The 25,442-nt window shown below is 42.1% G+C and overlaps 2 protein-coding genes across 7 annotated transcripts; both read right to left on the bottom strand.

Moving 5' to 3' along the window:
• Positions 1 to 953: 953 nt before the first annotated feature.
• On the bottom strand, positions 954 to 7,050 carry LOC118362892 (uncharacterized). 5 transcript variants are annotated; one of them, XM_035743609.2, is made up of 9 exons: positions 6,909 to 7,050; positions 4,980 to 5,033; positions 4,667 to 4,702; positions 4,299 to 4,412; positions 3,502 to 3,681; positions 3,312 to 3,383; positions 3,073 to 3,147; positions 2,549 to 2,602; positions 954 to 1,483 (listed from the first exon to the last, which is right to left on the bottom strand). In XM_035743609.2, the coding sequence occupies exons 2-9, from the start codon at positions 5,022 to 5,024 to the stop codon at positions 1,361 to 1,363; spliced, it is 699 nt and encodes a 232-aa protein (XP_035599502.1). In that variant the 5' UTR covers positions 5,025 to 5,033; positions 6,909 to 7,050; the 3' UTR covers positions 954 to 1,360. The 5 variants fall into 5 exon arrangements, with proteins under 5 accessions (XP_035599502.1, XP_035599504.1, XP_035599505.1 ...); XM_035743611.2 differs by having other exon boundaries at positions 4,980 to 5,030; XM_035743612.2 differs by lacking the exon at positions 6,909 to 7,050 and adding an exon at positions 5,209 to 5,712 and having other exon boundaries at positions 3,562 to 3,681.
• Positions 5,836 to 24,711, bottom strand: LOC118362891 (SPARC-like protein 1). Of its 2 annotated transcripts, none has more exons than XM_035743606.2 (11): positions 24,474 to 24,711; positions 14,626 to 14,681; positions 14,427 to 14,492; positions 13,076 to 14,257; positions 12,675 to 12,786; positions 12,056 to 12,177; positions 10,837 to 10,954; positions 10,465 to 10,601; positions 9,928 to 10,076; positions 8,446 to 8,594; positions 5,836 to 8,201 (listed from the first exon to the last, which is right to left on the bottom strand). In XM_035743606.2, exons 2-11 carry the CDS (start codon positions 14,677 to 14,679, stop codon positions 8,173 to 8,175), a joined length of 2,118 nt encoding a protein of 705 aa, XP_035599499.1. In that variant the 5' UTR covers positions 14,680 to 14,681; positions 24,474 to 24,711; the 3' UTR covers positions 5,836 to 8,172. The 2 variants fall into 2 exon arrangements, with proteins under 2 accessions (XP_035599499.1, XP_035599500.1); XM_035743607.2 differs by having other exon boundaries at positions 13,076 to 14,233.
• Between the last annotated feature and the right edge of the window lie 731 nt (positions 24,712 to 25,442).

Raw genomic sequence — 25,442 nt, 5'->3', positions numbered from 1 at the left:
TCTCAGAACAAGAATAGTTTCAGAAGAAAGGTATTTGTTTCTGGCCATTTTGAGCCTGTAATCGAACCCACAAATGCTGATGCTCCAGATACTCAACTAGTCTAAAGAAGGCTAGTTTTGTTGTTTCTTTAATCAGAAACACAGTTTTCAGCTGTGCTAACATAATCACAAAAGTGTTTTCTAATGATCAATTAGCCTTTTAGAATGATAAACTTGGATTAGCTAACCCAATGTGCCATTGGAACACAGGAGTGATGGTTCCATAAAACATTTGCCGTTTCCAGCTACAATTGTCATTTACAACATTAACATGTCTACACTGTATTTCTGATCAAGTTGATGTTTTTTTTAATGGACATTTTTTTTTTTGCTTTTCTTTCAAATACAAGGACATTTCTAAGTGATCCCAAACTTTTGAACGGCAGTGTACATGTTCAAAAAAGGGAGAAATATTTGTATCAGGGTCCACCTGACATTTTAATACTCTTCTCTTAGTCATTCCACCCATACGTAGAATGTATGCACACATGACTGTAAGTCGCTTTGGATAAAAGCGTCTGCTAAATGGCATATATTATTATTATTATATTCTGATCTATACAATATATTTCTACATATAGAATATATTTCTATCCATCTGAATGTTCTGTAAAGTTGTTACCCTCATCAACCAGGGATCTATGATGCCAGTCTTGTGTTGCCCCCGCTGTTGTGTTGGCATTTAGTGAGAATTTGGTTTAGACAACAGTGGTGTTTCATTCAGCTATCAATTAGTCTTAGGGAATTTCCTCTCCAACACCAAATTAACAATACCTATCTAGATCTCTCCCATATTCCCATGAAAGCAGTTTCTTCTGGTCAATGGTCACTTATGTGTGTAATTATCAATCACAATAGTTTAATAGGGAATGAATAGCAATTAGATTGCAGGACATAGATAGATAGAACCTGCAAAGATTGACATCCATTTAATAAATGTATTCAAAGACATCAGCTGTGATAGCATCATTTCCAGTATATTGGGAACGCCGTTACAAAACATGTATATGGACACACAGTTCAGATACAGTCAGACCGTCTGTTAATCTAGTTTTAGTTTTTGTCAAAGGAGACTGGAATAACACTTTTCTTTCATCAAGTTTATTCAGAGATATATTTTGAAGTAAGGGGGGGGAGGCAAACAAGAAGGCAACACAGCAAGTTAAAGTAGCGCACCCAGGAATTGAACCCCCGCCTGTGGAGGTCATTTGTCATCTGGAATTGGCAGCTTGACGAGATTCTGGTATTTGATATTACAGGTTATATAGTTAATTTTGGGTTGCACAATTCTGTTAACTTTCCCACTTTCCACACATCCCAGTTACCAGAATTTTGCAACCCGAGTTAGAATGCTGTCCAGGTTTGAGATGCTCAGCCTCACTTCAGCATTCACTGGTGAGTCAGAGCCAGAGGATTCTTCCACCTCTCCAGTAGTCACCTTCGTCTGATGGGCAGAATGGAACATGATAGAAGCATTATTAGCTACGTTGTACATTTGTTATTGTTACCTCAAGTGTTATATTAACAACAAATGTATTGCTACAACCTTCGTTTATTAGTGACGTATTTAAATGCATGTTTCATGAAAATACATGTTTCTTGAAGTACACCTTGGACAAGTAAGCCTTGTCTGAGCCGTAACAGCCCATAGGGGTATGAGACTACAGTATGTCTTGATTCCGTAGCATGAGGCAGCTTGATGTACAAGACGCTAGTTGTCGCAAGGCCTTACCCGCAATACATCTCCTTAATGCTGAGTGCCAAGAAGAGAGGCATCAGTTCCCATTTTTAGAGTCTTTGGTATGACTTGACTGTGGGTTGGACACCCACCCTTCCAATCTCAGAGTGGACACTCTAATCGAAGACAGTATAGATTAAAGATGGGCAGATACTGTTTTTCCATTAGGCAATGTCATGGCGACTTTGGCTAGCTAAACTCATGTTCAGAAACAGGTAATCGGGTCTAACAGCCTTCTGCAGTCGAACTGTGCATGTCCAGGCCATCAAATCAAAGGCACTCCTTCATTTATAAAGTTATTTTTGACAAAAAAAAATGAAAGTGTCTATTTGTCACTTCCACTAGGTTGGAGTTATAACATGTTCAACTACTTAAGAAATTGGCTCGAATCTAGGTTGTCCTTTACATTAATAGAAAATTAGCGATGGAAACATTTTTTACAACTTCTCTCATTGACTTCTCAAACCCCAAACCCCGCTCTGGTCTGCTTGGTCTGTTTCGCAAGCGTTCCCGGATGACACGCGATGTTGCGCCTCTGGATTTAGAAACTCTGTGCTCTAACCACAAGGCCACTGAGTTGCCTCATGTTTCACGAGAAAACGTCATTAAAACGTGAACAATGGATAAAGGTTCATTTGAGAGATGCCGTGGTAATTTGGAAATGAGTCATCTTTATTTGAGGGCAATTCTTTCAAATACATGATGAGGGTTATAAGGGCAATCACACTGTCAGAAATGAAGTTAGGAGGAGGAATAACTGTGAGAATATACCAGTGGAGTATTTGTTCTTGTTGATGTGGCCATTCCATGGAAAGGGACAGAATGCTGTGAAAGGGATTTAAAATGAGAGAGCAGGTGAAACACTTGCAAAAGTATATCAAGGTCCATAATACATTTCTTTGTGACTGCGATGTAGTCTGTGCAATCTACAGTTGTGAGCACTAAAACCTTTTTATAATCTGGTGCCACAGTACATGTTTTTGTGACAAACTAATACTATACTTATGCCAAACTACTGTGTATTATTGGATACTACAGTAGTTGTTCCTGCCAAAGCCAGCACCTGGATCTAGGCGCGCTCCTGTGCACAGGATTTTATATGGATGTATTGCTAGGATATGTTAGGGCCGTGTTGCACGCACTTGCATTGTGGCAATTGTTCTACTAATACCACAGAACAACCCAATCATAATCACCGGATACTTAAGCCATCTCCGCTTAGCACAGTCAACCTGGGGAACTTTTTAGTGCCCTCAACTGTATGACTAACAAGTAGAGGTGGCCCATCATGTTACCTTGACTCTAGCTTTGCCTGCCTTCCCTCCAGCAGCTGGCTGCTGGATGTTGATTCCTCCACCCACAGGAATAATCTGACAGGAGAGATTATGAGGAGAGGATGAGAGAGCCTGAATCACCATCATGGGTCATTGACATCAAGGTATGAACACTGTTAAATGGGATTTATTTGGTGCATTGAGATATCTAGGTGTACGACACTATAAGACATACTACTGATACAACAGCAATGATATACCTGCATCAACATTGAAGCCTGGGGGCCTCCGATGCCATTTGCCTGTGGCAGAACTGCAAATAATGGTACAACCTGTAAAGATATGTTTACACAGTCACACTGTAACACAGATTATTTTCAATAGAAACTCCTGATATCTCTAGGCTTCTGGTAAATGTTAGAGAAGCGAATTTGGACAAAGGAGACAAACCCCATTGGCTAGTTGAGGAAGCTGTCCCTGTTGTAGTGGCATGCCATTGGCTGCTCCCACCTGTTCTACAGGAAGTGCCCCACCCTGCTGAAGAGCACCAATGGGGACCAGCTGGGGCATGGCAGCCTGACCAAGTGCACCCGATTGTTGAATAAGTAATGATCCACCAACTGGTACTACCTGTTTTGCCAATAAGAATAGTTTACACCAGGAGAAACAGTTTATATTAGAAATATGACATGTTAGAGAGGTAGCCCATAGTACAGATGCTGGTTCAAAAGTTACTTTTTAAAATGCCTGTACTGCAGCACCAGTGCATCGTCTATATGACTCTCTAGTAAGTTTGCTTGCAATCATCTAACAAAAACCTATGTAATTAAATATATAAGTTATATTTCTGAAATATACCACTGATGGTGTAGTTATATTCACTTTGCAGTTTAAAAAAAACTTGTTGTTGATTCTTCACAAAAAAAACAGTTTTATATCTTTATGTTTTGAAGCCTGAAATCTGGCAAAAGGTCGCAAAGTTCAAGGGGCCGAATACTTTCGCAAGGCACTGTATCTCTGAAATATGCCACTGATGGTGTTGTTATATTCACTGTGCTGCAGCGTTCAGTGAGGATTCACCTGGACCTAAATGAGACAATAATCCACCTGTGTGTAATCATAAATGCACCTGCACTGAAGTCTCAGAGGTCCCGTTAAAAGCGCAGAAGCATCATGAAGAACAAGGAACACACCAGGCAGGTCAGGACAATTTTTAACCACCCACACTGTATCTGTGCCACACGTACCTGTGCCAGAAAGGGTCGCCCATTTAAGGCAAGCCCATTCATAACCCCTGGGTTAACGGCATTACCGACAATGCCTCCATTCACAACTCCTCCATTGCCACCACCACCACCACCCTGGAGAGTAATGCACATTATCCTATTACCTAGCTCATAATGCCTTAACTTCTCTCACTGAGTCATACTGTCCACACTATTTCTTTATACTGTACATGTATTGATACATTTCTGTGTATTATATTGTATTTATGTATAACATTATTGTAAAAGATACTCTCAGTGATTGTAAAGAAGCTCAGAAAGTAAATGTATATTAAGACAATTTTATCAACAATATCTTATTGTTAAGATGTTTAAGAAACACACAATACCTCACCACTACCTGAAGACTGTCCTCCAGCCGCCACCTACAAATGAAACCAGGAAAGAACAGTGGACGCTATCAGACCTGGGTCTCAAATTCTTGAAAAATAATTTCAAATACTTTGTGCCTGTTTGAGCTTGCCTACATGTAGTTAAAATAACTTTAAAAAGTCCCAAAACTGGAAACCCTGAATCTGAATGTGCCAAATCTGGCACTACTAGCAAACGCTCAATGTATTCGAAAGGATTTCCAAGTATTTGAACCCAGGTCTGGATGCTATGGTAGCTACAGTATTGAATAAATATTTAAATGTGTCTTACCAGGAGAGCCATTGTCTGAAAGATGATCCACAGCATACAAAACATGTTGCTCTGCTTTACCAAACAAAAAAGAAAGTCAGAAAAGCATCTCATTGTTGGAAACATATAACCGAAAGGAGCAATAACCCTGTGTCATGAATTTTCAATCAATACAAAATCAATACTTGAAATGTGATTAAATTGCATGAAGGCTGTTCCATGGAAATGGTTAAGTTGTCATCTGTCATACCTCTGTGAATGATGGCAGTTTTTCAGCTCACAAAGACACTTCTGAAGATGACATGTTGTTTCTAGTTTTGCTCTTATAAAGAGCCACTTCCTCCATGTCCACTGGTAACAGTCCAATCAGAATACAGCTCTAAATGTTGATCTCACAATTGTGGCTTGCTGACCCAAAGAGGGCCTTATTCAAAATCACATGGATTGCAAAACCCAGACCAAGAATCTGAACCATATTATCATATTACAATTATGTCCTTATTATAAGCCTTTGTTGGATGAGTCAACTGTTCACCTGTGGTGGCTGTGTAAAATAGATGCCGGTTATTATTTTCATTTAAACTAAAAGAGACAAAGCATCACCACTGACGTGAAAGTGACATCACCAACCACAACTTATTACAGTTACTTCCCTATTATGTCATTGTACAGTACAAATGATCAAATAAGAATATAAAGAAGGCTTGAGTGTAATTCAGTGTAACCTAAAAACTAAATACTGGAGTAGTTTCTCTTCATTGTATAAATTTATCATAGTGCATGAAATAACTTTATTGATGACATTTTCCTCGTGGGGGGGGATCAATAAAGTTACATTCAATTCAATTGTGCATGAAGTAAAACAATCAAACAGGAATGTGATGAGATCCGATGAGGTCAACATTACTTTTATTAGAATGGTTAGTGAAGTAGCAATATCAGGCAAGACATAAAAAACAGTTACAGCATTCAACTCTTAGTAATTCTGTCAACATCATATGTTCTACTACATTTCCTGCCATTAAAATGTCTCCTTTTGACATAGAAATAAATACTCTATTCAAGCTCAATTTATTGTGAGAGTCAATACTAAATGGTTTCCATACAAAAAATGCACCCGCATAAAACTATAGCTTTTTTTTAATGTTTAAAATAAATACTGTAATATTTTGGCCAAAAAGTAAAGTGATTTGTTTCACCTGCATAGAAGTCCATTTTTGTTTTGTTTATTGTCATCTACAAAAAGCACTCGTAAACTTTCCCCCTCTTGGAATGTGTTCATAACACTGATATAATTGTTTAAAAAATACAATCTCATCACCTACTCTACTAATACCACTATCAGCTATACAGTATCTACATACAGTATCACAGAACATCCACATATTTATAGATCCAAATTTGCTTTACCTTGGTGTGATTTAATGACCAGACATCTTTTTTTTTTTTTACATTTTCACCTAAAATTACATCGAACTGCCTGTAGCTCAGGACCTGAAGCAAGGATATGCATATTCTTGATTCCATTTGAAAGGAAACACTTTGAAGTTTGTGGAAATGTGAAATTAGTGTAGGAGAATATAACACATGAGATCTGGTAAATAATACAAAGAAAAAGCATATTTTTTTCATCATCTTTGAAATGCAAGAGCAAGGCCACAATGTATTATTCCAGTTTAGGCACAATTTAGATGTTGGCCACTAGATGGCAGCAGTGTATGTGCAACGTTTTAGACTGATCCAAAGAACCATTGCATTTCAATTCAAAATGTTGTATCAAGTCTGCCCAAATGTGCCTAATTGGTTTACATTTTCTAATTCATAACTCTGCACTCTCCTCAAACAATAGCATGGCAGTATTTCACTGTAATAGCTACACTGTGTGGTGGATGAATCAGAATTAGTTGGGTAACAGATAATAAAGATATCTTATCTGCATAATATGCTTACTTGTTATTAGAATGTTTCCCTTCGGACTCTGGTGTTGGCAGTTGCACTTCTTCCCTCTGCTGGGTTTCAGACAACTGGGGCCCAGAGAGGGGAGAAGTCAGGCTTGTCTTTCACATGTCCCTGGTGCTATGCAGAATATCAGAAAGGGAAGAGGACAGGAGGGAACATTGTCTTCATATGTGAATGTATCTGTTAAACCATGTGAAGGGATGGTGTGATTAATGGGGAACCAATTACTGGTTTCCACAATGTCTGTGTGCCAGTCACTCCCTCCTTCGGCCTTGGGGGATGTGTCTGGTAGTGTCTAGAGTTGACAATTGATTTATGCCATTGGATGAGTTGGTGTTTTTGTGCTAGGAGTAACAGGAACAAGATAGCAACCTCATCTTAGGTGCCAAACTGAACAATAATTTATAGCGAATGTTATCTGGCTACGGGATACTCCTTTCTCATTTATAAAGTCTCACTTTGTGAACAGTTCCTAATATCTGTGGTTTGTTATGTCGACAAGGGGGTGGATCTTTGCTATAAAAAAATCTCAGTAGCCATTGTGTTGCCACTCTCAACGGATCATTAGAAATGGTGAATCGTTGAAGGTCATTGCTGTTGCAAAGCTCTTATTATTAAAGATTTAGTTTAAGTATAACTCTGACTTATGTGATAAGTTTGTCTACTCATTTGATAGGAAAGAAATGATCCACCACAACTGTAATAAGACAACATGAACTATCCTCCTCCATCTGACATAAGACATGGAAGGACAGTGGTCCATCCTCACTTGTACTTTTGAGTCAATTGTACTTTGCAGTAGCATGGTGGAACCGGCCGGATTACTGCACATATACATCTGGGCTTTCTCCAATAGATGGGAGTTTTGGACAAACCAAGAAATTACTGGTCAAATCAGCATCCTCTCAGAAAACCCGCCCCCAAAATACTGTGCTTTGAATTAGGTCGTCCTCTGATTGGTTAAAGGTGATCTCATCACTGACAAGTTAGTTTTGAATAATGCCTCTCATTACAGACATAGGCTCAAACAGTTTCAATAAGGAGCAATGCCAGACTGATATGTGAAGTTAAATAAAATGGTGAACACAGAGATCAGGCTGGTTCCACCGGGCTAACTTTACAGAACATCCCAAAAACATACAATTGAAATCAACACAAGTGACTCTCCAATTAAGGTATGTGGTTCTGCCATGATTGAAGGTTATTTTGTTAAATGCTTATTTAAGCTGGTTGCTTGATGAGGTACTGATTGGACTCAGAAGAGCAGGTTGACATCCATGTCCTCTGCAGAGGGGGGAAATGGAAAATCACAAGAGATGACATCTTTACAAGAGTTCACAATGCAGGGTCATACTATCAAATGTGTGAAAGCACATGACCATGGTCCTTCTGTAAGCTACAGTAATGCAGCATTCATTCATTCACTCACATGTAACTACTACAACTATCACAACATTGCCAATGTCACGCAAGCCTCATTCTTTGGTCAATGAATTGCTTTCACTTTGTATAAGACTGCCACTCTTACCATCCTTAATGCCGAAGCAGTGGGTCCACTCCCTGAAGGACACATGTTTGTCTTTGTCTGCGTCACACTCCTGGAAGAAGCGGGAGGTACAATGCTCCATGGGGACTAACGGGACCCTCAGGGGGGCCAGCTCAGAGTGGGACAGAAACCTGGATAGGAACACCAGTGTCATGTTCATAAGCCTATGCAATGGAGAACGTTTTTAAACATTTTGCAACAGAAAACTAAAATGAGTGTCTCTAATTGTGCATTACTGGCACCTAGTTCACCAACAAACTAACATGGTCCAAGCACACCAAGACAGTCACGAAGAGGGCACGACAAATCCTATTCCCCCTAAGAGGACTGGCATGGGTCCTCAGATCCTCAAGGGTTTTACAGCTGCACCATTGAGAGCATCCTGACGAGTTGCATCACTGCCTGGTATGGCAACTGCTCGGCCTCCGACCACAATACACTACAGAGGGTAGTGCGTATGGCCCAGTACATCACCGGGGCCAGGCTCCCTGCCATCCAGCACCTCTATACCAGGTGGTGTCAGAGGAAGGCCCTAAAAATGGTCAAAGACTCCAGCCACCCTAGTCATAGACTGTTCTCTCTGCTTCTGCACGGCAAGCGGTACCGGAGCGCCAAGTCTAGGTCCAAGAGGCTTCTGCACAGCTTCTACCCCCAAGCCATAAGACTCCGGAACATCTAATCAAATTGCTTCCCAGACTATTTGCATTGGCCCTCCTTTCACGCTGCTACTCTCTGTTATTATCGATGCATAGTCACTTTAATAACTCTACCTACATGTACATATTACCTCAATTACCTCAACACCGGTGCCTCTGCACATTGACTCTGTACCGGTACCCCCCTGTATATGTCCCCACTATTGTTATTTACTGCTGCTCTTTAATGATTTGTTATTCTTATCTCTTACTTTCTTCATTTCTTCTTATAACTGCATTGTTGTTTAAGGGCTTGTAGGTAAGCATTTCACTGTACCTGATGTATTAGTCGCATGTGACAAATACAATTTGATTTGATTTTGAAATAGTGCTTACCCGTTTCACTCCATTTTATTCCATTGGGGGTTGAATATGGGGGAGTCTGACCCCAAAACTGGAACCGATTCACACACAGTCTGAACTGGATTTACCCAAAGGGACTTAATCTCATATTAGATTCAGAACCACCCATGTATCTGATTCACAATGAGAACCGTAATCAGAGAACCGAACCATAATGTCTTGTGTAGATGAACAGCTACAAGTGAAGCTATTCACTCTTGAATCATATCAAAGACATATAGCTACACTTCTTTAATATTGGCCTGCTGCACTAGGCGTGTAACTTTTTACAGACGCTCACATTAATTTCAATGAAAGCTTGGTGTAAGCAAGAGGCTCTTGCTTCTCAGTGTAAAATTACGCTCTGGTTCTTTTTCATGATTATGACATCAACAAACAAATACGTCTTTCTCCTGAAGTACTGTACCTGTCAGAAGGGTGCTGGTCCATCTGAGCAAACTGCCAGTGCACGGGATAGATGTACATGTTGTAGTTCTTCTCAAAGTCCTGGGCCAGCAACTCAATGGGGTGGTTGCCGGGATGGAGGCGCCTCTCACTCTCGTGGATCTTTCTCACCTGGGAGATTGACATCATCATTTATGGTCACACATGAATATTAAAGTAGTATTGAATTGAATATGAATATGTGATAACAAGAAAATCAGTTGTGAGGTGCTGGTGATTTTATATCTTTGAGATGTATACTATCAATCACTAAGAATGCAGTTGGTTAAACTTCATAAAGCCCCTTTTTATGAATATAAATTATTTAGAAAATATAAATAATTAAACTACTATAACCCCTTTTATAGACGGTATGTCTAATGTAAAGTGTTACCCTCGTATTTTAAGCTTATAGTTAAGTGTGTCCATAAGAGTTTTTTCAAATCTATGGATCCAATGATATTCAATTAAATAAAAATGTATAAAAATGAAATCCAAATAAAAAAAGATGTTTACTCACTCTGATGCGTTGCTTGGGGGTGAGGAAGCCAGGGGACATGGAGTCATGCTCATAGAGATGCAGCAAGACGTTCTTCAGCCAGTCGCGCATACGCAGAGGAAACTGGACCAGTTCGCCAGTCATACACGGTGCTATGACTAACAGAGAGAGTAAGGTAGGGGAAGAAAGAGAGAGAGTGAGAAAGAGAGGAGAGGAAGAGACAAGGTAAGATGAGGGAATTATATAGAGTGTGAGAAACAAACGAGAGAGAGAAATAAAAATACAGGGAGTAGAAGAAATTGACAAAAATGTGTTATACTTTATGCAGTTATTTCATGTTAGTTACTGTATTGGTCAGAAACTGTAGAGGTGGTCTGACTATAGCTGTCTTACATTTGCAGACTCCAGTGTAGTCCAGGTGAAGTATATGGCCTCTCTTGGTGCCTTCCAGGTTGCACTTGGTGGCAAAGAACTCACAGGGTGTGTAGGTGACATTGTCACTTCCACATACCTGCATGAAAGACAAATGACTTCATGAGTTATGGATTTAACAAAGTACATGCTTCAGATAAAGATATTGTAGTGATCCTGCTCTTGGTAAGCAACGAAGCATCACATATTTCCAATATAGTCAACTCTATCGGAACTGAGGCTAGTGCACCTGTCTTAGGAACAGAGGTCTGCAGATACAATTCTAGACAGAACCAACAGCTCCCCAATGTTGCTAGAATATCATGTCAGGGTTGTACCTACCATTGCCAGATTCGTGGCATGTTTCCTTCAAGTTTCCTCGAAATACAGATGTAGGATCAGAATACTTATCCAAATCTGAACTTTTATAGAGGCATAGTTCTGTGGTACCGATCTTATCAATTGCCACAGTTATCTCTGGAACTTTCATTGCGCACACCTGTCCCCTGTTCCCACTGATTGTATTTGTATATATGTGCCCTTTGTTCACCATAGTGGGGTCGATAATTGTTATAATGTCCGTTTTGTGCGTGCGAGTACCTGTGCTGTGTGTTTTGGGCTTTCGTGCCCTTGTGGATTGCGCAGATGATTACGGGTCTAGTCCCGTGTGATAATCATTGTGCGTTAGTGTTATTTATTTTAGGTACTCCTCGCTCTTTTTGGGGGGTTTCAACCCTGTGTTTTTGTTACGTGTTTGTTTGGTCTTCGTCCCCGTGCCTTTACACCACACGCTGTGATTTGCATTCCCGAGCCTGTCTCCCGACTCTCTTCATACCAACGTGACATCAATTTCCATGGCCTGACCCTAATAGCAACTTTTCCCAAATGTTTTTAAAGGAACTCCTTTCGTATTGTTTATGTTTATTCGACAGGATAGAGAGAACGTGCTAGAGCAGTGGGTCAGGTTCAACCCATGCTCGCAGCAGTACATACGGTATAGTATTGTGTTTATAAGCATGGATATCGACTCTGCCGCTCAAGCATGGTTTTGGGGCACAGTCGATAGCGTGCTGGACATCGGGCTAGAAGGTCGAGGGTTTGAGACCTGCTCCCTGCCTGTTTCATTACAGTATGATTCAGAGGCAACGATTTAAAACTCTGAAACGCACCCGGCACCCCAATGACCACTGTTCATACTCACATGATCATAGTTAGTGACACTCTGTGGGCAGGCAGAAGGCTCATGACACACACACACAGGCTTCTTCTCCTTGTTGAGTTTACAGGTCTTTCCATGTTTACAACGGAAGTTCTCACAAGGGTCTGAAAGAGAAAAAAGTATATACCTAAACACACTCATGCCCTATAATTTTATATCAGTGGAACATTGATGTGAACATTGATGTTTATTTTCTGCTAGATTCACTAAGTCATTGTATTTATACTTTGTTCATGTGTTATTAATGTTTTAATCATGTCTTAATTATGATTCACAAGTATGTACTTTCCATTGGTTATAGATGTCAATGGAAACCCCAGCACTAACACCACAGCCATTAGCCCCCTGCATTCCATTGCCATTTGAGTTTGTACAGTGCTCGAATTCAACATGAGCTCGCTCATTGACCCCTTAATCCAGCGGAGACGAGAGGGAGTTTGTTTTGGTAGCGTGGCACTATTCTTCTGGGAGTGTTAGTGAAAAGGCCCAGTCAGCAGATTCCTGGTGTGTGTGTGTGTGTGTGTGTGTGTGTGTGTGTGTGTGTGTGTGTGTGTGTGTGTGTGTGTGTGTGCGTGTGCGCCTTGCTGAGATTTACACTTACCGGCAGCGGATGCTTGGGGTCTGTATAGGCTAGCCGCCAAAGAGGGCCTGGTGCTGGGGTAGAGGTCCACTGTCGCCCTGATCTGGACCGGGTTCATTCCCACCAGAGGAGCCTGGGTAGGAAACAGAAGGTGACATCTCAATAGAGGTCAACAAACCACCCACAGATGTTAATAGATAAGATGTGGGCTGCATTTTAAATTACACCCTATTTCCTATATTGTATAGTACACACATTTTGGGAAGCTCTGGGAATAGAGTAGATCCATGGATCACCGGTTTAATTTCAAATAGGTCACCTGCAGAAAAGGGCCTAGCTTTATATAGAGGTTACATGGTTCAATGTCGGTTGAAGTTTTAGGATGACATTATAGCTAATGGGCGATATGTGATGAGTGTTACCCATGTCCCTGCTCTTCTCCTCTTGGGCTTGTATACAGCACTGTCGGTGGTGCGGTAGTGCTCCTTCACGCCCTCATCCCCCTGGTGGTCTGGGACTCCCTCTCCTGGTGGGGCCTCATCCCTCTGTAGGGGGTGCTTCCTCACTCTCTGGTTCTTCCTCTGCTTCCTGGCTTTGCCTCTGGTGTGACTGGCACTCTCGTTTATGTTCTTCTCCTCCTTCTCTTCTCCCCCTTCTACTGAAAGATGTGTATCATCAAGATCCACAATGTTCTTTGTCTCTTGGAGTTCTGTGTCTGCGTCTTTTTTATTGGTCCCCTTTTCTTGGGTATTGTACTTGTACTGGCCGAGCACTTCCTGGCTCTCAGTGAACTCGGCGTCTTGTATGTCTGGCTGGGACTCATAGTCATCAGTGGCAGTGGGGATTTCATCATCCTTGCTAGCTTGTTCTTCTTTCTCCTCCACCTCGGCCTCCACGTTCTTATTTGAAAGGAACTGGGCGTCTTCGGCGAGGGGTTTCCCTTCCTCAAGCTCGGTTTCAAGAGGCTCTGTGTTGTCGCTGTCGCTGGCGTAGTCCAGATCCTCTGGAATCTCAGGCTCGGTGTTGCTGTCCGTCTCTTCAACTTGAACCTCTTCCTCTACTCCTCTGTCCCCGACCACATGTTCCTCCTCGTCGTCTTTCTCTCTCTTCTCCTCATCCTCAACTGACTCCTCCTCATCCGCCATCGCCTTCACCTTTTCCGCCTCTTTCTCTGCCTCCACATGCACCTCCTCCTCCACCTCTACCACCTCCTCATCTTCCTCCTCCTTTTCCAAGTCTCCCACCTCTTCTTCTCCCTCCTCCTCCTCCTCCTCCTCCTCCTCCTCCTCTTCAGACTGTGTCTCCTCAGACTCTATATTTCCCTCCTCCTCCTCCACCTCTTCTTCCTCTGACTCCCCATGGAGGAGGTCCACCAGTGCCTTATCTCTCAGCAGGACGGGGGTGCTCCTCTCACCACTGTCGGACACTTCAAACACCCCTCCCTCATTGGAGTGACCCACATTAACATTAGCATTGTCCTCATAGCTTATGTCCTCGTCCTCCTGCTCCTGACTACTAGACTCAAAGGTCATGAAGGTCGGCAGGACCTCCCCCTCATTGACCTCATCTGGAACAGTGTCCTTGGAAAACGAAATGAAAAGTTTCTGGAAAAACATTTTGTAAATATAACAAAAGATATAGCTTCTGGACAAACTTTTGCCATTCATATAATTAAAGGTAAAGTTTCTGGACAATCCTTGTCAATGTGTTTTATTTGTATTGGGGTTTATTTACAGTATGGAACCTATTTAAAATACAGGAGTTGGAGTTTACCTTCTGTTTAGCTATGTGTGAGGACTTGGACAAAGCTTCATGTTTGTCGTGAGGTTTGCCTTTGACCTTGGGAATAGCAAATAATTCTTTATAAAACATCATTAGACTTGTGGTTATTCAACAGGGCTACAATGATTGGCATCATACATTTTTATTAAAAAGCTGTTCATAAAGTAAGAGTGGATTTATCAGTACTTACAGACACAGCAAATGCTGAGGCCAATAGCCAAAGGAATATTAAACGGGTCTTCATACCTATAACGACATCAAATTAAATGGAATATATTATTTATTAGTATATATAATTGAGTATAAAGTTTAAAAGACCAGTGCAGTCAAAATCATTTTTCCCTTTGTTTTGTATCATATGAATACCACGAGTGGGATGTTTTATTGCTCAATCTAATTTGAGCTGATTTAATATTTTCAATAGGCCTAACGGACGCATGCTCAAACTTGTGCACTTTTAATTGACTGAAATTATTGAGATATCAAAGTGTCACAAACAAAATAATTTAACAATAGGCCAGGTGATCTTTTTTTCATATGCAAATAGACATTTTCGGGAAGTGCTTAAGGCTTGCCATTCCATGACAACAGCATTTATTTTTCAACAATGCTTTGAAGTAATGGGGCTTATCAGTCCTTTACAACAAAAATATACACAGAGTAGGCTAATAAGTCCTTCGTTTTTGGGTCATGTTCAGTTAAAAATATTTTTCTAATCAATATTATATCAAAAGTCATATTCTTGAAGATCAAGGGGTATGTATTTAATCAACTGAAATGACTAGAAATCTGACAGATGTAGTTTTTTAACATAAAGATATAGCCCAAACGTATTATTATCTGTATTGAAGTAGAAAGCAATGGGTTAGAAATATACCTAACCCATAAAGTAAAATGCATCATCCATTCTTGGCCAGCTAAACTCTAACATTGATTTATCCTGCAATAGATGTTGTTCACTTGGTAATATTCCTTTGTGTCTTCTACTAATACCTCTTAATAGGAAAGTAATCAGATTATGTTACTGAGTTTGGGTAATCCAAAAATGACATTACTGATACAAGTTTGGACAGGTAACTAGTAACTTTAATGATTTCTATTTAGAAAGTAACCTATCAAACCCTGTGGTTCAACACAACTATGGAGAATTCAAATCAAGAATTCAAGCCGGCCCCAATGGATACCAACTGAAATGGCCCAGACCTCCACCCGCAAGGTAGTCTGGGTATTATGCACACTGTGCGCTGCCTTAATGACCCTCTCCTGTCCCAGCTGTAAACACACTGTGGGCTACACTGGGAGAAGTGACATCCAAGCTATAAAACCTCACAAATGTGTGTGGTGATGCCCAACTTGCCGCAGCGCAAATATCCCCTACAGTCAATCCTTTAAAAAGAGCCCAAGATGCTGCCAAACCCATGGTCGAGTGGGCAGGTACACCGCTAAATAACCCTTACCACTTGCTGCTGTATGCCAGGGAGATAGCCTTCACAAGCCAGTAGGCGAGACGTTGCTTAAATAGCGCCCTGCTACGAGCTGGATTAGCTAAACAGACAAAAAGATGGTCACATAACCGGTTATCTCGAGTCTGCTCAAAGTGCGTGCAGAAAGCTAGTACTGGATAGGGCATGAAACCTCTGTTGCTCTACAGAAGCAAAAGGAGGAGGTGAAAAATAAAATAAGCTCAAAGGCTAAAGCCATGTAAGTCATAACCATGAAGGCCACATTAGGACACAACATCACCTTAGAGTTGCCAGGGGTGAACAGGAACGCTGTACGGAAAAGGCGTGGAGGCCCCCAACACATTTAGCCGAGGCCAAAGCCATGAGCAGAGATCTCTTACAGGAGAGGATCTTCAGATCCACCAACTCCAGAGGCTCAAAGGGGGCAGCACACAATGCCTCCAAAACCAGAGCTAAATTCCATGTGGGCCCAATAGGTACAGCAGACCACCAGACCACTGGTGCGCAATAACTTTTGTTTTCTTGCGTTGCGTAAAGATCTACATCGGCCCTGCCTAACCTCTCCCATATCTGGGCAGCCACCCAGGGGTGTAGCCTCCACTGACCAGCACATACCAGCCCATCAAACGTGGGAGGAGGTGCATGAACGCCAATTACATCCTCTGAAGCTCCAGGTAATTGAAATGTTGGGCAATCTGTCCACCATCCATAACCCCGATTTGAGTAGCTATCACACAGTGTGCCCCACACTTAGAGGAACACGTCTATTATGACCACCTTGCGGAATAACACCGGTCCCATGAGCGCCCCTTGCAACAGTACCCCACTGGGCCAGTGCCTGCAGGCATGCCGGGGACAACCGGAGCGACCGGTTAAGGTGGCAGAAGATAGCTCTATTTACCAAGTCCATATTATGCAAGAAAAGCTGAAATAAGCAAAGAGAAACAATAGTCCATCATTACTTTAAGATATGTCAATATGGAATATTTCAAGAACTTTTAATGATTCATTTTATTTAGAATTCAAGGCACACTTAACCAGCATGGCTACCACAGCGTTCTGCAGCAATACGCCATCCCATCTAGTTTGGGCTTAGTGCAACAATCATTTGTTTTCAACAGGACAATGACCCAACACACCTCCAGGCTGAACAAGAAGGAAAGTGATGGAGTGCTGCATCAGATGACCTGGCCTCCACAAACCCCCGACCTCAACCAAATTGAGATGGTTGGGATGAGTCGGATCGCAGAGTGAAGAAAATGTAGCCAACAAGTGCTCAGCATATGTGGGAACTCCTTCAAGACTGTTGGAAAAGCTTTCCAGTTGAAGCTGGTTGAGAGAATGCCAAGAGTGTGCAAATCTGCCATCAAGGCAAAGGGTGGCTATTTGAAGAATCTCAAACAAAAGGACCATTTGTGATGTTTATGGGACATATTGGAGTGCTAACAGAAGATGCTCTTTAAAGATAAGGCATGAATTATATTGTTATTTCTAACATTGATTTTTGTGTCGCACCTGGCGGGATGAAATATGATTATCTGTGTTTGTTTGATGAGGTGCTGTCCTCAGATAATCGCATGGTTTGCTTTTGCCGTACAGCCTTTTAAAAATTTGACACCGTGGCTGATTTGACACCAAAAAGCTATATTTTTGTCTCATCAGACCACATGACCTTCTCCCATTCCTCCTCTGGATCATCCAGATGGTCATTGGCAAACTTCAGACGGTCCTGGACATGCGCTGGCTTGAGCAGGGGGACCTTGCGTGCGCTGCAAGATTTTAATCCATGACGGCGTAGTGTGTTACTAATGGTTTTCTTTGAGACTGTGCTTCCAGCTCTCTTCAGGTCATTTTCGAGGTCCTGACGTGTAGTTCTGGGCTGATCCCTCACCTTCCTCATAATCATTGATGCCCCACGAGGCGAGATCTTGCATGGAGCCCCAGACTGAGGGTGATTGACCGTCATCTTGAACTTCTTAAATTTTCTAATAATTGCGCCAACAGTTGTTACCTTCTCACCAAGCTGCTTGTCTATTGTCCTGTAGCTCATCCCAGCCTTGTGCAGGTCTACAATTTTACCCCTGATGTCCTTACACAGCTCTCTGGTCTTGGCCATTGTGGAGAGGTTGGAGTTTGTTTGATTGAGTGTGTGGACAGGTGTCTTTTATACAGGTAACGAGTTCAAACAGGTGTAGTTAATACTGGTAATGAGTGGAGAACAGGAGGGCTTCTTAAAGAAAAACTAACAGGTCTGTGAGAGCCGGAATTCTTACTGGTTGGTAGGTGATCAAATACCTATGTCATGCAAGAAAATGCAAATTAATTTTTGTTTTAGATTCAGTCTCTCAGAGTTGAAGTGTACTTATGATAAAAATGACAGACCTCTACATGCTTTGTAAGTAGGAAAACCTGCAAAATTGGCAGTGTATCAAATACTTGTTCTCCCAACTGTAGGTATTCCTCTTGTCCAGTGCGATGGCGATTGCATCGTCTGTGAATCTATTGGGGCGGTAAGCAAATTGAAGTAGGTCTAGGGTGTCAGGTCAGGTAAGGTAAAGTAAGGTAGAGGTGATATTATCCTTAACTAGACTCTCAAAGCACATCAGGATGACAGAAGAGAGTGCTCGGAGTGATGGTCATTGAGTTCAGCTACCTTTGCTTTCTTGGGTACAGGAACAATGGTGGCCAATGGTGGCAAGTGGGGACAGCAGACTAAGATAGTAAGAGATTGAATATGTCCGTTAACACTCCAGCCAGCTGGTCTGCGCATGCTCTGAAGACGCGGCTAGGGATGCCGTCTGGGTCGGCAGCCTTGCAAGGGTTAACACTCTTAAATGTCTTACTCACATTGGCCATAGAGAAGGAGAGCCCACAGTCACTGGTAGCAGGCCTCGTCGGTGGTACTGTGTTATCCTCAAAGCAGGCAAAGAAAGTGTTTATAGCTTGTCCGGAAGCAAGACTTCTTGTCCCCGACGTGGCTGGTTTTCCCTTTGTAGTCCGCAATTGTCTGTAGATCCTGACACATACATCTCATGTCTGAGCCATTAAATTGCGACTCCACTTTGTCTCTATACTCTATACGTTTTTCCTGTTTGCCTTATGGAGGGAATATCTACACTGTTTGTATTCGGCCATATTCCCAATCACCTTGCCATTGTTAAATGCGGTGGTTCACACTTTCAGTTTTGCGTGAATGCTGCCATCAATGCACAGTTTCTGGATGGGGTAGGTTTTAATAGTCACAGGTTCTAATAGTCACGGTCAATATATCCGTGTATTTGTCAATGTTATTCTCAGAGGCTACCCGGAACATATCCCAGTCCACATGATCAAAACAATCTTGAAGATTGGATTGCAATTGGTCAGATCAGCATTGAATAGTCCTTAGCACAGGTACTTCCTGTTTGAGTTTCTGCCTATAGGAAGGGAGGCGCAAAATGGAGTCGTGATCAGGTTTGCCGAAGGGAGGGCAGGGAAGGGCCTTGTAGGCATTTCAAAGCTGAGTAGCAGTGGTCTAATATTTTCCCAGAGCAAGTGCTACAGCCAATGTGTTGGTAGAACTTCGGTAGTGTTTTCCTCAAATTTGCTTGGTTAAAATCCCTAGCTACAATAAATGTGGCCTCATGATACGTAGTTTCTAGTTTACATAAAGTCCAGCGAATTTCTTTGAGGGCCATCGTGGTATCGGCTTGAGGGGGAATATACACTGCTGTGACTATAACCGAAGAGAAAATTCTCTTGGGATGCAATACGGTCATTTGATTGTAAGGTATTCTACGTTGGGTGAACAAAAGGATGTGAGTTTCTGTATGTTATCACAATCACACCATGAGTGGTTAATCATGAAACATACACCCCCGCCTTTCATCTTCCCAGAGAGTTATTTATTCCTATTTGCGCAATATACTGAGAACCCAGCTGGCTGTATGGACAAAGACAGTATATACCGAGAGAGCCATGTTTCCGTGACACAGAGTATGTTACAATCCCTGATGTCTCTCTGGATGGAGATTCTTGCCCTGAGCTCGTCTACTTTATTATCCAGAAACTGAACATTAATGAGTAATATACTCGGATGTGGAGAATGGTGTGAGGACCTCCTGAGTCGGACTAGAAGTTCACTCCGAATCCTTCTTCTCTGCCGGCGGTGATTTGGATCAGCCTCTGGAATCAGTTCAATTGCCCTGGGGGGTACGAACAAAGGATCCAATTCGGGAAAGTCGTATTCCCGGTCGTAATACTGTTGAGTTACCGCCGCTCTGATATCCAAAAGTTATTTCCGGCTGTATGTAATAACACAAAAAATGTCCTGAGTTAATAACGTAAGAAATAACACACACAAAGATAAATACTGCAAAGTTGCTTAGGAGCTAGAGGCAGAGCTGCCCTATCTGTCGACACCATCTTGCAGCCTGTATCCTGACTGCATCCTCACATGATCTAGGGTAACACTGTGCATGGTCGGAGCAGGCAGTGAGTCTCCCGTAAAGTGTCATCTGAGGGGGCATAATGCCCTCTCGTGGACTGGGATGGGTTGGTTATTTTTTATTTCTACCACTCTCGACAACTGTGTGTCTAAGTGGGTCAGCCTGCTTATTTGGTAGGGCTCCGCCTGTCTCCTTTCGGGGAGGTTCTCCACAGTCAGCCCCGAAAGACCTCAGAGTGAGAAAACCACGCTGCGCCTCTTCCTGCTTCTTTTTAGCCTCAAACTGGGCCGGAGAAATCTTCTCATCAAAGTACATCTATCTGTCACTCTCTGGCACCTCCGAGAGAGTCAGCTAAAGATGACACTTTCCCACCACAATAGCTCCCATACTTTCCCTGAGCAACAGAACAGTGCACCAGGACATGAGTAGAATGAAATGTGTGGGGCTACCTGGCAGTCAAAGTTGCGTCCTACTCTGCCAGCAGCTCAGTCTGGTAGAACTGTAGAATAGTGACGGACGAAAGGGAATGTGGCATGGACCAGGTTGTTGCCACTTCCTTGCCGAAAACCGGAAAAAGAGGCAGGTGGTGCTTGACTGCGGCAATCATAGGGGGCGGGTACGTGGAAGATTTCTTCAGCGGGAAGGATGGTCACTTCTGCGGGGAAGGACGATCACTAGCGTGAGGAGGTAGCTGCCCCGGAATTAAGTCCTCAACCAAGATCCCCCCTGAGCCCGCCAGAGACAACATGTCATCATCCGAACTTGGGCCCAGTGAATCTCTGTGGGAGACCGAATCAGCCAGTTCACTATTCCCCTGCTGGGAGGCTATTTCTATTTACTTTGACCACAAACCCCAAAACCCTCCCCACATCCTGCAACTTGGCAAGTACCGGCATCCAGCAGAGGAAGGTTGCCAATGTTAACCCCAAGCTTTCTCAAGAATGCTATATGTCTTTCTAAGGAGTTTGCATGCAGCCGCTGGACTGGTTTTGAAAGAGTGCCCCCTGAGCGTGTTCCAAGCCGAACAAAAAAAATCATGAGTATCTATGGGAGAAATACTACAACCGCATAACTGGAGACATTGTCGCGAACCTGAACCCAGCTTAGCCTTCATCGTCTCGGTCAAAATGTTTTGCCGTCTTACTCATTGCTGAATCATGTTGAAAAATAACGCATTTTTTGTGACAAGACAACTCTGAGAACAAATACATACCCCAGCACACAACGAGTGAACACGACAGTTTAGTTGGCACAAAGTCAGATAATCTCATGTTCCGGTATTTTTTATTTTTTTTGCAGAAGCCTGAATTGTTCCTGCTCATATCGAGGTGAAGAGTGAAAGAATTGCAGAAATGAATTTGAGGCCTCAGGGTTATCGTTATCGCATGTAAAAGGTTATCGTTTTCAGAAAGGCACAGATTTCATTAGCCTTGTCAGGCATGATTCCAGTTCTTCAATCGAAGTCGCAAAAGGGAGTTGTGTTGTACCGAGAGTGCAGACTGAAAGGGAACCCTTCCTCTCCTGACACATTGCTAGCAAAATTCTTGCTTGAGAAATACTTTTTTTGTTATTTTATATGAAAAACTATTACAGTAAGGTACTTCATATTTACCAAGAAATGTTTTGATAATGAGATAAAAACAGATGTATTGGGCCTTAAAAGAGGCAAAGTGCAATTAGTACATACAGTTGAAGTCGGAAGTTTACATACCTTAGCCAAGTACATTCAAACTCAGTCTTTCACAATTCCTGACATTTAATCCTAGTAAAAATTCTGTTTAGGTCAGTTAGGATCACCACTTTATTTTAAGAATGTGAAATGTCATAATAATAGTAGAGAGAATGATTTATTTCAGCTTTTATTTCTTTCATCACATTCCTAGTGGGTCAGAAGTTTACATACACATACACTCAATTAGTATTTGGTAGCATTGCCTTTAAAAAGTTTAACTTCAGGTAGCCTTCCACATGCTTCCCACAATAAGTTGGGTGAGTTTTGGATAATTCCTCCTGACAGAGCTGGTGTAACTGAGTCAAGTTTGTAGGCCTCTTTGCTCACACACGCATTTTCAGTTCTGTCCACACATTTTCTATAGGATTGAGGTCAGGGCTTTGTGATGGCCACTCCAATACCTTGACTTTGTTGTCCTTAAGCCATTTTGCCACAACTTTGGAAGTATGCTTGGGGTCATTGTCCATTTGGAAGACCCATTTGCGACCATGCATTAACTTCCTGACTGATGTCTTGAGATCTTGCTTCAGTATATCCTCATATTTTTCTATCCTCATGATGCCATCTATTTTGTGAAGTGCACCAATCCCTCCTGCAGCAAAGCACCCCCACAACATGATGCTGCCACCCCTATGCTTCACGGATGGGATGGTGTTCTTCGGCAAACAGTTCTATTTTTGTTTCATCAGACCAGAGGACATTACTCCAAAAAGTACAATCTTTGTGCCCATGTGCAATTGCAAACCGTAGTCAGGCATTTTTATGGTGGTTTTGGAGCAGTGGCTTCTTCCTTGCTGAGCGGCCTTTCAGGTTATGTCGATATAGGACTTGTTTTACTGTGGTTATAGTTTCTTTTGTACCTGTTTCCTCCAGCATCTTCACAAGGTCCTTTGCTAAGGATCTGGGATTGATTTGCACTTTTCGCACCAAAGTACGTTAATCTCTAGGAGACAGAACGCTTCTCCTACCTGAGCGGAATGATGGCTGCGTGGTCCCATGGTGTTTATACTTGCTCACTATTGTTTGTATAGAAGAACGTGGTACCTTCAGGCGTTTGGAAATTACTCCCAAGGTTGAACCAGACTTGTGGAGGTCTACAATTTTTTTCTGAGGTCCTCACTGATTTCTTTTGATTTTCCCATGATTTCAAGCAAAGAGCACTGAGTTTGAAGGTAGGCTTTGAAATACATCCACAGGTACACATCATTTTCTAGAATGTTCCAAGCTGTTTTAAAGGCACAGTCAGCTTAGTGTATGTAAACTTCTGACCCACTGGAATTGTGATACAGTGAATTATAAGTGAAATAATCTGTCTGTAAACAATTGTTGGAAAGATGACTTGTCTTGCACAAAGTAGATGTCCTTACCGACTTGCCAAAACTATAGTTTGTTAAGAAGAAATGTGTGGAGTGGTTGAAAAACAAGTTGGACAAACCATTTTCCCCAACTCTAGAACATTTAAATCTTGACCCCCCTCCCACGCCTCCTCTCGGTTGCCATAGTGTGAAGCTCTCCCTTCAGAGATGCGCCAGTCTCTCAAAAGCCACATTGAGAGTTCAGAAGACGCTAAAGCAAACACCAGAAGCCACTAGATAGAGAATAGAGTCGTTTGAATCCACAAACTTTTTTGTCTCTGGGTTTGGAGAGTTTGGGGGGGAATGACAAAAATGATAAATCACTTGGAAAAGATTCAAACGGGATGATTCTGTTTTAGCCATTAAATATAAAATATCCAGTGTAATATAAATATCACGTAAATGTTGTCTTTGTTGGTTTTACTAGCTACATAAGGTAATGGGATTACACTTTGGTCAAACTTTGTGGAGATTTTAATTTTTTTTTTAACCCAGTAATTACATGAAATGCTCTCTAAAGCATGAGGGGGTATTGCATGCTAAAAATGATAAATCACTTGGAAAAGATTGAAAAGGGATGATTCTGTTTTAGCCTAATGGTATAAATATCACGTGAATGTTGTCTTTGTCGATTTTACTAGCTACATAAGGTAATGGGATTACTCTTTGGTCAAACTTTGTAGTGTTTTTAAAGTTTTTTTTACCCAGTAATTTAATGAAAGGCTCTCTAAAGCATGCATGCTAATGTAAAATCATAAAGGAAAAAACGGAGTTGTAGACGTCTGAAACATCCATAACACCTAATACAATCCTGCAGATGCACCCTATGCAACACAATGGGGCCAAAAATGACGCATCTGAGCAGATTGACTGAGCAGTAAACATAACACAAAATCACTCTTCTCATTGCAATACATAACCACCCCAGTATCAATTTCCTCAGTAAGACAATAAATACATTTAGAGGGTTTAGTTTTGCGACGACAAAATATCTCTTCAAGGAATTTCAAATGATCATTTCAAGTGGATGTAGCTAAGAGAGAAGAAGACAAAGTTGTTACCTGATGTTGGCAGCTGCAAGGAGAGGTCTGAGACTGGGTCACACAGACGCAAACACACATACACACACAATGTACTATCTCACCCAAGACAGTGCACACAGTGCACACACCACACCTCGTCTTTCGTGCCTTCTGTGTCAAAGGAAACAGTGGACCACAGCAAAGGAGACGGTCAACTGAGTATAGCCAAGCAGGGAAGCGAGAGAGAGAGCTTATTCAATCAAACCCGTATGGCGGAATATTACACGCAAGCTCTTATTTCCTATGGTCAACTAAAATCACCCAAAATGGTTTACAATCACAAGAATGGATGAGACACTGACGCGTAAACCACAGGAGGCCGGTGGCACCTTAAAAGGGGAGACGGGCTCATAGTAATGTCTGGAATGGAATCAATGGAATGGTATTGGACACATCAAACAGATGGTTCCCATGTGTTTGATCCACTACTTAACCAAAAGTATGTGGACACCTGCTCGTCGAACATCTCATTCCAAAATAATCGGCATTAATATGGAGTTGATCCCCCGATTGCTGCTATAACAGCCTCCACTCTTCTGAGAAGGCTTTCCACTAGATGTTGGAACATTGCTATGGGGATTTCCTTCCATTTAGCCACTAGAGCATTAGTGAGGTCGGGCACTGATGTTGGGCGATTAGGCCTGGCTCACAGTCGGTGTTCCAATTCATCCCAAAGGTGGTCGATGGAATCATCTAGAATGTCATTGTACACTGTAGCGTTAAGATGTCCCTTCACTGGAACTAAGAGGCCCAGCCCAAACCATGAAAAACAGCCCCATACCATTATTCCTCCTCCACCAAACTTTACAGTTGACACCATGCATTGGGGCAGGTAGCATTCTCCTGGCATCCGCCAGACCCAGATTTTTCCGTTGGACTGCCATATGCTGAAGTGTGATTCATCACTCCAGAGTTCGTGTTTTCACTGCATCGTGCATGGTGATTTTA

The sequence above is a fragment of the Oncorhynchus keta genome, chromosome 29, assembly GCF_023373465.1.
Source record: "Oncorhynchus keta strain PuntledgeMale-10-30-2019 chromosome 29, Oket_V2, whole genome shotgun sequence".
NCBI lineage: Eukaryota > Metazoa > Chordata > Actinopteri > Salmoniformes > Salmonidae > Oncorhynchus > Oncorhynchus keta.
Note: the sequence above shows the minus strand (reverse complement) of the source record. Positions and strands in the feature narration are given on the sequence as shown.

Excerpts from the sequence above, each read along its gene's own strand:
- LOC118362892 (XM_035743609.2), bottom strand. The coding sequence starts at position 5,024 with ATGTTTTGTATGCTGTGGATCATCTTTCAGACAATGGCTCTCCTG. Across the intron at positions 4,703-4,979 it reads TTCAGACAATGGCTCTCCTG|GTGGCGGCTGGAGGACAGTC; the intron begins GTAAGACACATT and ends TTTCATTTGTAG. Across the intron at positions 4,413-4,666 it reads AGTCTTCAGGTAGTGGTGAG|GGTGGTGGTGGTGGTGGCAA; the intron begins GTATTGTGTGTT and ends ATTACTCTCCAG.
- LOC118362891 (XM_035743606.2), bottom strand. The coding sequence starts at position 14,679 with ATGAAGACCCGTTTAATATTCCTTTGGCTATTGGCCTCAGCATTTGCT. Across the intron at positions 14,258-14,426 it reads CACACATAGCTAAACAGAAG|AAACTTTTCATTTCGTTTTC; the intron begins GTAAACTCCAAC and ends ATGTTTTTCCAG. Across the intron at positions 8,595-9,927 it reads GACCAGCACCCTTCTGACAG|GTTTCTGTCCCACTCTGAGC; the intron begins GTACAGTACTTC and ends GTTCCTATCCAG.